The sequence below is a fragment of the Schistocerca nitens genome, chromosome 5 (genome assembly GCF_023898315.1).
Source record: "Schistocerca nitens isolate TAMUIC-IGC-003100 chromosome 5, iqSchNite1.1, whole genome shotgun sequence".
Taxonomy (NCBI): domain Eukaryota; kingdom Metazoa; phylum Arthropoda; class Insecta; order Orthoptera; family Acrididae; genus Schistocerca; species Schistocerca nitens.
Window position 1 is genome coordinate 256,166,108 of NC_064618.1, and position 14,576 is coordinate 256,180,683.

Sequence of the window (14,576 nt, forward strand, 5' to 3'; positions counted from 1 at the left end):
AAACTCCTCAGACATGAACATTTTGGAGGATATTTGGGATGTCTTGCAACGTACTGTCCTCCACCCCTTCGTATTCTTACGGGTTTGTGGACAGTCCTGCAGGATTCATAGAGTCACTTCCCTCCAGCAGTAGTTCAGACATAGTCGCGTGCATGCCACGTCGTGTTGTGGCATTACTGGGTGCTCGCGGGCGTCATACACGGTAAAATGCAAGTGTTTCAGTTTCTTTGGTTCTTCAGTGTATGTTAATGTAAGAACAGAAATAAGACACCAGATCAGCTGAAGTTTGTTCTTTTAGTTTTTTATTGATTTATTCTATTTTTGGGCATTGATGTTAATGACAGTTTTTATTAAAATATTTCCCCTTACATTGATCTTATTAGATGAAAACAGAAACATATAAAGTCTCTGCGTAAATTACGTTATATTTTCGTATGAAGTCCTTTGTAACGAGCACAGGTTGTACTACACGTACTGGACGCTGGCAAGGTTTCGTAACTACGGTATATATGTGAGTAATGTGATAGCAGCTATCCATGACAGCGGAAGCTGATTGGGGGGTTTTCGCAACAAAGCAGCCCATAGAGCCGCAGTAAATACAGATCTCATTTTCGGATCTTAATCGCCATATAAACAGTACACATGGCGATACATTGAAGCATTTTCCATCTCCTCGTTCCAGAGCCAGTCCCAAGGGTTGTGCTTCAAAACAGTCTTGTAACCTGCTGTGCACCATCTGAAGAAAAGCCTGAAAAAGTTCGAAAACCGGTTAATGAAATAAATATCTACTTAAAAACAGTGACTGGTTACAGTTTTCTATATTTATATTATATTGGATGATTCCTCATTACGAAGGTCTTGAATGGATTGGGTTAAACTTGATCTACATCTACATCTACATCCACACTCCGCAAGCCACCTGACGGTGTGTGGCGGAGGGTACCTTGAGTATCGGTTCTCCCTTCTATTCCAGTATCGTATCGTTCGTGGAAAGAAAGATTGTCGGTATGCCTCTGTGTGGGCCCTAATCTCTCTGATCTTAACCTCATGGTCTCTTCGCGAGATACACGTAGGAGGGAGCAATATACTGCTTGACTCCTCGGTGAAGGTATGTTCTCGAAACTTCAACAAAAGCCCGTACCGAGCTACTGAGCGTCTGTCTTGCAGAGTCTTCCACTGGAGTTTATCTATCATCTCCGTAACGCTTTCGCGATTACTAAATCATCCTGTAACGAAGCGCGCTGCTCTCCGTTGGATCTTCTCTATCTCTTCTATCAACCCTATCGGGTACGGACCCCACACCGGTGAGCAGTATTCGAGCAGTGGACGAACAACTGTACTGTAACCTACTTCCTTTGTTTTCGGACTACATTTCCTTAGGATTCTTCCAATGAATCTGTCTGGCATCTGCTTTACCGGCGATTAATTTTATATGGTCATTCCATTTTAAATCACTCCTAATGCCTACTCCCAGATAATTTATGGAACTAACTGCTTCCAGTTGCTGACCTGCTATATTGTAGCTAAAAGGTAAAGGACATTTCTTTCTATTTATTCGTAGCACATTACATTTGTCTACATTGAGATTCATTTGCCATTCCCTGCACCATGCATCAATTCGTTGCAGATCCTCCTGCATTTCAGTACAATTTTCCATTGTTACAACCTCTCGATATACTACAGCATCATCCGCAAATAGCTTCAGTGAAAATGGCTCTGAGCACTATCGGACTTAACTTCTGAGGTCATCAGTCCCCTAGAACTTAGAACTACTTAAACCTAACCAACCTAAGGACATCACACACATCCATGCCCAAGGCAGGATTCGAACTTGCGACAGTAATGGTCACGCGATTCCATACTGAAGCTCCTAGAACCGAGAGTAAAGACGAATGATGGTAAAGCTCAAAATACTCTCTAGTCGTATTGCTTCTGGTCAGAGTTCTATCTCTACTGACATCATGATTTCCACCTTCACGCAGATGACGACCGGCTGGAGCGCCTGCACATAATCTACAAGTGCAAGATAGAACGTACAAAGAAGGCGCTGGACGCCTACTTTTCTTTGAAGAACGTCTTTCCTGAGCTGCTTCTGAACAGAGATCCCCTAGATAGCAACATCCGACAGAGCACCGAAACTGTGTGAGTATTATTCCCTGTCTACATTCTGTCATTTCAGTAGTAGTCACGAAAGGTAAAAGGACAGTATCTCTATTACACAGCTTTAGAACATTAACTTTATAAATGTCAGGGCTCTGCTGATATATATAAGCGAATATTTTAAGGATGTCTCAAGAGAGATACCGTTCTGCTTTCTACCGGTATCTGCAACGGGTGGTTTTGCTGGTGGATAACATGTTTGTAAGTGATTAGTGTCTTTGTTAAGTCGCAGGTGCTGAATTCGAAAAATAAATCCGTTCTTGCCTGTTGGTGTGTTATGACACCCTTTGTCCTATCTACTGAAATCCTTGAAAGCACTGTATACTAGTTAGTGTTCTGTATAAAAAATATGTGCGCAGGAGACAGAGGGCGTGGTAAGTGGCTGGGAGATGAGCGGGCGCGAATTCTTAACAATTAATAAATATGTTTATTAGTCTGACTCAATTACTCCGACGACATACACAGGGTTACATAAGTAAGGGGTTCAACGCTCAGATTATCAAAATGCCTAACTTAATATCCCATGAAATAGAAGACTCCGTAAAATAACCTGCGCCTTTGAAATTTTTTAACCTTAATGTAGAAGGAGTAGGAACAAATCACCACCAGTAATAAACAACAGTAAAAGCGTGACAAGAAAATAGGCAATAATTAATTCTTGGCACAGAATGAAACACAGGGCGCGTCAAAACTCCATGGACACCTTCATAAGTTGGAAGATTAAAGGGAAAATTGAAATGTGATTTGGGAACATAGGTTTGATGTGAAATCCGCCATTTTGGTTTCAAGTCTTTTTTTTTAAATGGGAAGGGGAGTGTATGACACATCAAATTACACTCGCTTGAGCTCTGGAATTTAGTGGTGTAACTTGTTTTTGTCTATCTTGTACAGTTTAGAGGTTATTAATGTTCAAAGTTTGGAAATTACCTTCATACCGACTGCAACAACACATGTTCTACGTGTCGTCCATTCCGTGCCACGCACAACTGTAGTCGCCGCAACCACTCTGACTGCACACGGAGGAGAGTGTCTTCTGCAATTTGGTCACAGCCGTGTTGTGTGCGTTCCTCCAGATGTCTCAAACCAAGGTTGCTCTCAGCATACACTATCTGCGTAAGATGTCCCCATGGGCGGCCGGTCCACGGGACAACGGGCGACCAATCCACTTTCGTGGCAGTTGTTCCTCCAACCATTCACGGACACCAATGCCATAGGGTGGAGGGGCTCCATCGAGCTGAAAATAAGATTTGAGAATGCCGTCAGCGTTCAGTGTGGAAGGGAACATAAGGTCCTGCAGACGCATCAGAATTAAAAAGAAAAAAAAAGAAACGACCAAAGGTTAACATTCTAACTAACAGTATAAACCATTTAAATCATTTAAAAGAGAACAGGATATAAAAATGGATCACATCAACAAAGGCTACCAGGTGATGATCTCAGCCACGATAAATAAAAACTGCATTTCAGTGGAGGCTAGCAGTAAGGAGAGATGAAAAAAATTCACTGAACACAACAAACAATAAAACATCAGTTCTCAGCCTTAGTTCACTAGACCCTACAGCGGTCTTTGCGCAGTGGCACTGTGATCTCTTTCGGAATCCAAATTTATGCAGGAAGATTCTGCTGTGCAAAGATTTGAACTGATCACTGTCGGCACATTTTCTTTAACAGTCATAGAAAGACACCCACCGCAGCTCACAAAATCTGTATCCTTACCATGCTACATTCCTTGGATCTGCCCTCTTAGGAACTTGGCAGATGTGTTGACTTCTTACTGGCTTTCTTGATACAGGGTCTACACTGTGGCTCCATCTTATGACGAAAGCGGCCACCCTGTCCTCCACATACATGTGCCTGCTATCACTGGCCAACTCCGTAGGCTAGTAAAACTGGGATATGCACAGACTGGTTAGCACGCCATTCGTTGTTCAGCACCGTGGAAAGTCTCACGCGCCGCTGCCCATGCTGCTGCCGATGTTCGCTACGTGTAGTCCTCACTTCCTTTACTCTGCCGCGACTCCATACCCACTGTCTCATAAGGCCGCATCTCATTTTAGCGTGGCGCTGCATTCGTCAGACTAAGAAAATATGCGGGCCCCTGCTCCGGTAAGACTCATCAGCTGTACCAGATCCAACAGTTAAATCGGGCGGAATTCCATACTGTCGCGAACAGCTAATTCACAGCACAATTTTTTTTTTTTTTGTAGATTTAACTGCCGAAAAATAATCTAAATACACTCCTGGAAATTGAAATAAGAACACCGTGAATTCATTGTCCCAGGAAGGGGAAACTTTATTGACACATTCCTGGGGTCAGATACATCACATGATCACACTGACAGAACCACAGGCACATAGACACAGGCAACAGAGCATGCACGATGTCGGCACTAGTACAGTGTATATCCACCTGCAGGCTGCTATTCTCCCATGGAGACGATCGTAGAGATGCTGGATGTAGTCCTGTGGAACGGCTTGCCATGCCATTTCCACCTGGCGCCTCAGTTGGACCAGCGTTCGTGCTGGACGTGCAGACCGCGTGAGACGACGCTTCATCCAGTCCCAAACATGCTCAATGGGGGACAGATCCGGAGATCTTGCTGGCCAGGGTAGTTGACTTACACCTTCCAGAGCACGTTGGGTGGCACGGGATACATGCGGACGTGCATTGTCCTGTTGGAACAGCAAGTTCCCTTGCCGGTCTATGGTAGAACGATGGGTTCGATGACCAAGGCAGAAGCGACTCTCATCGCTGAAGACGACACGTCTCCATTCGTCCCTCCATTCACGCCTGTCGCGACACCACTGGAGGCGGGCTGCACGATGTTGGGGCGTGAGCGGAAGACGCCCTAACGGTGTGCGGGACCGTAGCCCAGCTTCATGGAGACGGTTGCGAATGGTCCTCGCCGATACCCCAGGAGCAACAGTGTCCCTAATTTGCTGGGAAGTGGCGGTGCGGTCCCCTACGGCACTGCGTAGGATCCTACGGTCTTGGCGTGCATCCGTGCGTCGCTGCGGTCCGGTCCCAGGTCGACGGGCACGTGCACCTTCCGCCGACCACTGGCGACAACATCGATGTACTGTGGAGACCTCACGCCCCACGTGTTGAGCAATTCGGCGGTACGTCCACCCGGCCTCCCGCATGCCCACTATACGCCCTCGCTCAAAGTCCGTCAACTGCACATACGGTTCACGTCCACGCTGTCGCGGCATGCTACCAGTGTTAAAGACTGCGATGGAGCTCCGTATGCCACGGCAAACTGGCTGACGCTGACGGCGGCGGTGCACAAATGCTGCGCAGCTAGCGCCATTCGACGGCCAACACCGCTGTTCCTGGTGTGTCCGCTGTGCCGTGCGTGTGATCATTGCTTGTACAGCCCTCTCGCAGTGTCCGGAGCAAGTATGGTGGGTCTGACACACCGGTGTCAATGTGTTTTTTTTTTCATTTCCAGGAGTGTATGTACAAGGAGTTGCTGCACCTGACCTTCAGTTCAGCAATCCCTCTCTTGAAATTAAAGGTGGTTTGTCACACAAATACCGGTGAATCATGCTTGAACATGTAGAATCATACTGTACTCTTGTTGCTATATCTCACCACTGAGAGTTCTCACAGTTATTGCGAATATTGCCGTAAGTACGTAAAAGTTTGTGTTTTCTACATTGTATCAATTTTTTTATCATATATGTGGAGTATTAAGTCTGAAATCATAAAAATGAAAACTTAATGACATTGTAGAGAAGTGCTGTGACCTTTCTTTCAGGAGAGAGACTGTGACCAGGACGAGATATGGAAATTCACATATGCTGTTCATCATGTACCACACTCCTGATAGGCTAGTGAAAAGAAGCTTATCCGTTATTTAGCAGCAAGTATTACGTGAAAAACTCATAAGGAACTGTGTATCCCCTTACTTACCACTCCCGTAGAGGACCGTGAAGGTAAAATCAGCGTAGTATGCATAGAGACAGCCGAGCAGTGGCTCTTCCCGCACTCCCTACGTGAGTGGAAGACAAGATCCATAAGATGCTAAGTACGCTTTGACACGAAGTTCACAGTGGTTTTCAGAATATGAACATCGATTTACACTATGTGACCGAAAGTATCCGGACATCCCGAAAAACATACGTTTTTCATATTAGGTGCATTTTGCTGACACCAATTGCCATGTGCTCCATATCAGCGACCTCAGTAGTCATTAGACATCGTGAGTGCAGAATGCGGCGCTCCGCGGAACTCACGGACTTCGAACATGGTCAGGTGATTGGGTGTCACTTGTGTCACACGCCTGTACGCGAGATTTCCACACTCCTAAACAGCCCTGGGTCCACTGTCTTCGATGTGATAGTAAAGTGGAAACGTGAAGGGACACGTACAGCACAAAAGCGTGCAGGCCGACCTCGTCTGTTGACTGACAGAGACCGCCGACAGGAGAATAGGGTAGTAATGTTTAATAGGCCGACATCTAACCAGACTATCACTCAGGAATTCCAAACTGCATCTGGATCCACTGCAAGTACTATGACAGTTAGGCGGGAGGTGAGAAAACTTGCATTTCATGCAAACGGCTGCTCATAAGCCACACATCACGCCGGTAAATGTCAAACGACACCTCGTTTGGTGTAAGGAGCGCAAACATTGGACGATTGAGCAGTGGAAAAACGTTGTATGGAGTGACGAATCACAGTCCACAATGTGCCGATCCGATGGCAGGGTGTGGGTATGGCGAATGCCCGGTGAACGTCATCTGCCAGCATGTATAGAGCGAACAGTAAATTTCGGAGACGGTGGCGTTATGGTGTGGTCGTGTTTTTCATGGAAGGGGCTAGGATCCCATGATGTACTGCGTGGAGGTATTACAACACAGGCCTACATTGATGTTTTAAGCATCTTCTTGCTTCCCACTGTTCAAGAGCAATTCGGAGATGGTGATTGCCTCTTTCAACACGATCGAGCACCTGTTCATAATGCACGTCCTGTGGCTGAGTGGTTTCACGACAATTACATCCCTGTAATGCATTGACCACAATGCTATAGAACATTTCTGGGATGCTTTGGAACGCCGACTTCGTGCCACGCCTCACCGACCGACATCGATTTCTCTCCACAATGCAGCACTGCGTAAAGAATGGTCTGCCATTCCCCAAGAAACCTTCCAGCACCTGGTCTAACGTATGCCTGCGAGAAAGGAAGTTTTCATCAAGGCTAAGGGTGGGCCTACACCATATAAAATTCCAGCATTACCGATGGAGGGCGCGTCGTGTAAGTCATTTTCAGCCATTTGTCCGGATACTTTTGATCACATAGTGTACGTGTCCTCCGCAATTCCCCTGATTGTGAGGGATCCAAGGAATCATATAATGAACTACTATTTTCGTCTAACAAAACTAAATGGAATCACCGCGGCAAAAAGAAAATCATGCAATATCCTAAATTTGTCGTCCACTGTTAGGCTTGTAGCCCATCGTGAATAACTGCTGAACCATTGCCTCCTGAGAATGTGACAGTGAGCAAAGACGAATACAGTGAGGAAAGTGCAGGATTCAGCGAAGGAGATATGCACCCGAAAATAATATTTCAAGACCATTATGAATCAAATGATCTACGCCTCTTGTCTAAAAGAGATCTCAACTCCCGTGTTCTTGATTTAAATTTGTCAAAGCAACAGGCTGGACTATTAGCTTCTTGATTAAAATGATATAAACATGTCCTTTGCGATAAAAAAGTGTTTTCTTTCTGAATTCTTCTCCAAAGTTTTGGTAATGGTACCGAGTTAGTTATGGCAACTCTTAGCCATAATTTCATTATAAATGATTCTTGGATGTTCATAGATTCCGGGAAAGTTAGCAGCACTGCTTCTCCCCAACGGGAACAAATTTCTTTCCGTTCCGTCTGCTTATGCTCAAATGGCTCTGAGCACTATGGGACTTAAAACCTGATGTCATCAGTCCCCTAGAACTTAGAACTGCTTAAACCTAACTAACCTAAGGACATCACACATACATCCATGCCCGAGGCAGGATTCGAACCAGCGACCGTATAGGTCGCGCGGTTGCAGACTGAAGCGCCTAGAATCGCTCGGCCACACCTCTACTTACGCAGTTAATCTGGTGGAGACATATGAGAGCTTTAAACTGATGCTCGTGCTTGTCCAGTGTTAAGATGCTTTTACAGCTGTGCGATTTCCCGTGTGCGCTAGCTGCATGGAGCCATTGCACGTGGAGGCAAGGAGTCGCATACACCGGTGCAAAGTCGCGTATGCCTCTGCATTGTGCGCTCGGGGACGCTGGAGTCTTCCCTTACGAGACGGGACGACACATGCCTCTTCTTGCTTGTGGAGCAAGTACATCCGCGCGGCAACTAGCCGCAAAGCGCACAGATGTAAATGCTCCATTACAAATACGTGTGGCGTATAAGTGGATGTTGAAGATATTAACGGTTTTTCTCGTCATGTAGGACTGCTACTTTCTGTGCGAGTGAAACAGCAGAAGCTGAAAACAAGGAACCATTAGTGGAAAAAATGGCCTGCTTTGTATAGACTACTTCCTTGGCAGACGAATGTGGTTAATGCTTCTGACCCCGAAAATGTGTGCCTTCAGCCGCTTCACACTGAACTGGGACCCGCCAAGAACTTTGCGAAGAAAGCCATGAACATAACTTCATGTAAATTCATGTACTTGTGAGAGTTGATTTCAAGGACTGGTGAAGTCAAAATAAAGTGATTGTGTGTGTGTGGGGGGGGGGGGGCAGGAGGATTTTTTACGTCTCCGAATTGGCAAGTAAATATTTGATGAACATTTCCTTGATTTGTTGAGCGATGTTCAGAAAATGGCAGGGCTTTCTTTAGCAAGTGTCTGTAAGGGAATTTTTGGCATATGTAAGGCAGAGAACTGTCGCAGTATTATATAAAAACTACAGAGATATTTCCACCTTTTGGGATGTAAGATGTAACTTAAAATATATTTCTCGAATGATCGTTTGTTCTTCCCGGATAACAAACGCGCCGTTAGCGACGATGCGTTATCAAGGCAAGACGGAGTGACGTAATGTTCTCCGATTACTACCAGCTTTTACAAAACTATGTCCTTGAGGGAAATTATCGCAGGAAATAGGAAAGAAAATAATTTTGGGAAGGATTATTGATTCCGGAGTTATTCGTTTGTTTGATTCCTTTGTGCAGTGAAGCATGTCTTGCAGTTTGCTCTTGAAAATCACGTTGCGAGAGCGTGTCACTTTGCCTGAAACAAAAATACATAGGCTGCTGTAAACCAGAAGAGGAGAGGGGCAGAGAGGGGATGAGGATATGGACAGAGAGAGGGGACAGCGGAGACGGGCACAAAGAGTGGGTGGTAGAAAAGGGGGGGGGGTGGTATTGGACAGTGAAGGAGGACATGAACTAATAGAAGACTGGAATATGTATAAGGGTCGATCAAAAAGTTTTGGTTTGAGGGCGTTGCTACAGCCTATATGCCACTCAGCGTGACTCCGATGTGGTTATACAAGCACCGACGTATGGGCAAGGTGTTGAGAAAACCCTTCGAAAGGAAAATTATTTATCGCCCTCCGCGTAGCGCCGAGTACTCAGCTAGTAGAAGAATTAAGGAATAACTAGAAAATAAAATTACTAAATTATATAAATATAAGTTGTACATGTTACGCGCTTTGTTGATATTCTTTGCAGCTACTGATCATATAATTAATCATAGTGATCTAAGCTCACCAGGTAAAAGATCATCCACTCCTTAAAAAAGCTCACTGGTCGCTCCACCGCTGACGCAGGTCTAGAAAGTTAGGTGGTCTGTATGAGCCAGTGGATTGTATCGAATCAGCACAGTAAGATGGTGTCGACATGGAGGCACCACTGAATGTTGTGACGGGTGCTGATCACCCAAATCATGGGGATAGAAGTCAGTGCACGTGGTTATTTCATATACACTCGCACCCAGCCATTCCTCCGGCTTTGCCTTAACTAACACGTCGACGAAAGGTAGCGCTTTTTTAAGCTATGCCATGGATTATTAGTAGGTTGGACTGCGTACAAATAATCCAGGAGATACTGCATCGATGCGAGATACTGCATCGATGCTGAGTATAATACGCGTTTACCGGAGACGCAACTGACTCTGGTGGTGTACAATGAGAATAAAGTTGCGAATTTGGTGTTCGCATTGCCTCAGATATAAGATATCCGAAGAAGACGACTCGATGAGCATCAAAATATTGTGCGTAAAATGGAAATAACAAATCGGTTGAACATCCTGAAGCACACAATTAAAGATTCACACTAGTAGAAACAGACATCGCACGAACCATGACGTTTCTTTGACATTCACGGTATGCACGTACTTCTATCTTCAGGATCTTCATGTTGAGTATGCTGTGAACAATCACATCCTTCAGTATGACAGCAGCAATGTTCAGAGGGCTGCACACGTGTACGTTTCTTGTGCGACAACTACTCAGGTAGCTCGACTGGTCTTCCAATTCAGTAATCTGAATCCTATTGAAAATGTGTGGGACTATCTGAAAAGTAGCAGCCAATATCCCCACAGTTTCGTAGTTCTACGGCATCTGTTCATCAATGAGTGGCCTCAGCTGGAAACGGCATACCAGAAAGAATTTTTGAGCTCTCTTCGTCGTCCAAATGGTTCAAATGGCTCTAAGCACTATGGGACTTAACATCTGAGGTCATCACTCCCCTAGACTTAGAACTACTTAAACCTAACTAACCTAAGGACATCACAACGTCCATGCCCGAGGCAGGATTTGAACCTGCGACTGTAGCAGCAGCGCGGTTCCAGACTGAAGCGCCTAGAACCGCTCGACCACAGCGGCCGGCCTTCGTCGTCCAGTTGAGACCATTATCGAGGCAACAGGCGATGTTCTAAGGTATTAGCGTGGTATCTCCTAGGGGTGACAAATTTTTGCACTCAGACCTCTCGTTTGAGAGACAGACACGATATCTGCATCACGTAGCTACACCTTTCTTGGTTTCTATGTAGACCAGTGATAGTCACTGTGTTTCTCTTGCAGGATGTTCTACGGAATCCCTCAGCTGACGCCCGATGGCTTCCGCGTAACAACGATCGTGTTCATGCCGCCAACAAAGGAGATCGACGTCGCGGCTATCTGCAAGCACGTGATCATCGCCACAGAAACTATGCTGGCACTTGACTACGCTCTTGGCAATATTCTCATCGTCGATCTGAAGCACTTGGCCATGTCCCACATTCTGGCATTCGGGAGCAGTCTAGCTCGAAAAACTGTTTCTATTTATACGGTCAGTGCTAAATCCACTGTGAATTATACTTTCCCTCAGATCTGGTACGCTAGCAGAGCCTTTCAGTTTACCATCATTGTACCCCTTCTTTCTAAGGTCTGGCCGGTGTGTCTGACCTAGTCGTTGGAACTTTGAAATGCGTTTTACCATAGGGCGTTATTAAGATCTGGTGAAAAACGCTGCCATAACAACAACAAAATGTCGTTTCACTATAATCACTAATCAGACTCCTTAAGGTCTTCCACCAAAATGATTATCTGTAGACGGCGAGATCTCCAGGCGAAATACCCAGAGAACTAGCGAACCATGAGCACACACACAAACACACACACACATACACACACACATTTACAGGGTGTCCCTAGTTAAAGTTCCAGTTTCAAAAGGGTGTAGGAAGAGAACCACTCCTCAAAATCGCATCACATTTGAACAGAGTAATGCTGACTCAGGGGAAACGTCATGGAATCAAAAACATTGAACAGTAGTTAGGTAAGCCCATCAACTACGGCAATATCGTAACATATCGGATGGGGAAAATCGCTTTTTAATTGTTCTGAGACCAAACACGGCGTAAAAAGCAAAATTACATCGGTTTCTCACTGTCCTAGGACCAAAATCCCCCCCCCAAAAAACAAAATTACAGCGGTTTTTAACTTTCGTGTGACTGGTGCTAGAAATGTTCAGTATGCTGTGCACCGTTTTGTGTCACAAGTTGAAATCGAGGAACAGCGTCTTCCACAACACACTGGAGTGTGTCGGGGTTCACGATCAGAATGCAATGCACAATACGTGTCTTCAGTGCGGGTACGTTTGTAATTACAGCACTGAACACAACACCACTCAGATAACTCCACAGCCAGAACTCACACGGATTAGGGTCAGGTGATCTGGGCAACCAAGTTTCGGAGAAATGACGGCTGATAATTTTAGCATTTCCAAAATGTCTCTCGAGTAGCTACTTCACTGGCTGTGCAATCTGCGGAGGGACGCCATCTTGCATAAATATGATTCTTCCCACATATCCACGCTGTTGAAAGGTTGAAATGACGCTGGTGCGCAAAAACTTTCACCGCGTTAACCAGTAACGGCATCGGTAACATGACTCATCTCCTCGAGAAAATACGCCTTGCGACAAACGGTGCTGTCAAGGTACACCAATCGTCAATTGTGTAGAATGAAATGGTACCTGTTGATGTGCGTACGGATTTTCTTTTGCCCATGTTCTGCAATTGTGAGTACTGAAATGTCCACTGTGGGCTTCGTCTCTCCACAAAATGTTCAATGACCATTCACTGCCCGCATCATGTGAGCAAGACATTCCAGAGCGAACGTTTACCTTGCTGGGTCATTTTATAAGGACAACAGTGCAGGATGTTTCGTAGGGTATTATGCACTGAGATCATGGCATGCTGAACGTTCAGCCGTCCGCGCAGCCCATGTTTACACACCACCGCTCGACATGTTATGCAGTGTTGTGGCCACATCATCGACAAATGTACCAACTGTTTTCCTCCCTCTGCCACATTGCACTTAAAAAGAACCTGTGTTTTCGAATTTTGTAAACATTTTCTCCAGGCCGTTAGTAGACATCGGACCAATGCCTTTGTTTCATTCCCTTGAGTGTCTGGAACTTCTACAGGACTACTGGCGCACAGTCGCCGTTTCTGTAAAAGTACACCAGCAGCGCGCGGTCATTCACAGAGACTGTCCGATTGGGCATCTCGGACGCATCTCTTGGGTTCTTATTCTGACGCTTACAGCGTTACCTATCGGTCAAATATTCGTTAATTTTTTTCCCTTGCATCAATAACATGCTGTTCAAATTTGAGGTCATTCTATGCAGTGGTTCTCTTTCGACAGCGTTTTGAAACTGGAACTTTAATTATTGGCACAAACAAAAAAAAATTGTTGCACTGTAAATTGTTCTTCAAACTTATAACAACAGCTCCTTATTACCACACAAATAATTACAAAGTACCAAGAAAGTTTAATGCAGTTCACATGTATTCTTCAAAAATAATGATAATAATCATTATAATAATCTGTACATGCAGTGCACGTCATAATTCCGTGAATTCAAATCCCTGAATTCACTGTTTATGATTATGTTCATGTTGTGGTCCCCACTTCGAAGACTTGTTTGATGCAGCTCTCCATTCTACTCTATCTACGAGTAACTACCGCAGCCTACATCGCTATGAACCTGCTTACTGTCTTCATCTCTAGGACTCCCTCTACTATTCTTGCACTCCCACATTTCCCTTTAGTACTAAAGTCTCAGAATGTGTCCTGTCAACCAATCCCTTCTTTTAGTCAACTTGTGCTACAAATTTCTATTCTCACCAATTCTTTTCATAATCTCATTAGATACACGATCTACCCATCCAATCTTCAGTATTCTTCTGAAGCACAACGTTTGAAAAGCTTCTATTCTCTTCTTGTCCAAACTGTTGGTCATATATGTTTCACCTTCATACATGCTTACACTTGCCAGAATGAGATTTTCACTCTGCCGCGGAGTGTGCGCTGATATGAAACTTCCTGGCAGATTAAAATTGTGTGCTGGAAGGAGACTCGAACTCGGGACCTTTGCCTTTCGCGGGCAAGTGCTCTACCATCTGAGCTACCCAAGCACGACTGACGCCCCGTCCTCACAGCTTTACTTCCACCAATGCAATATCCCTTCTTTCAGGAGTGCTGGTCTTGCATGGTTCGCAGGAGAGCTTCTGTAAAGTTTGGAAGGTAGGAGACTAGTTACTGGTGGAAGTAAGGCTGTGAGGACGGGGCGTGAGTCGTGCTTGGGTAGCTCAGTTGGTAGAGCACTTGCCCGCGAAAGGCAAAGGTCCCGAGTTTTCGAGTTTCGGTCCGGCACACAGTTCTAATATGTCGGGGAGTTTCGTGGTTACAGTTCATATAAATTCCAGAAAAGACTTACCGACACTTAAATCTCTCTTCGATGTCAACAGATTTCTCTTCTTCAGTAACAGTTTTCTTGGCACTACGCGTCTACATTTTATTTCCTCTCTACTTTGGCTATCATCAATTACTTTAAGGCCCAAATAGCAAAATTCATCTACTCTATTTAGTGTCTCGTTTCGTAATCTAATTTCCTCATCATCGCCTCATTTAATTCGACTA

General features: G+C 45.0%; 1 protein-coding gene across 1 annotated transcript in view; it reads left to right on the forward strand.

Annotated features, from left to right (window-relative positions):
* LOC126260372 (clavesin-2-like) overlaps positions 1–14,576 on the forward strand; it is an 80,892-nt gene that overhangs the window by 23,532 nt on the left and 42,784 nt on the right. Inside the window, exons 2-3 of the mRNA XM_049957701.1 lie at positions 1,983–2,142; positions 11,192–11,438. Of these exons, the coding sequence (XP_049813658.1) occupies positions 1,983–2,142; positions 11,192–11,438 (407 nt within the window). The remainder of the gene's footprint in view (positions 1–1,982; positions 2,143–11,191; positions 11,439–14,576) is intronic.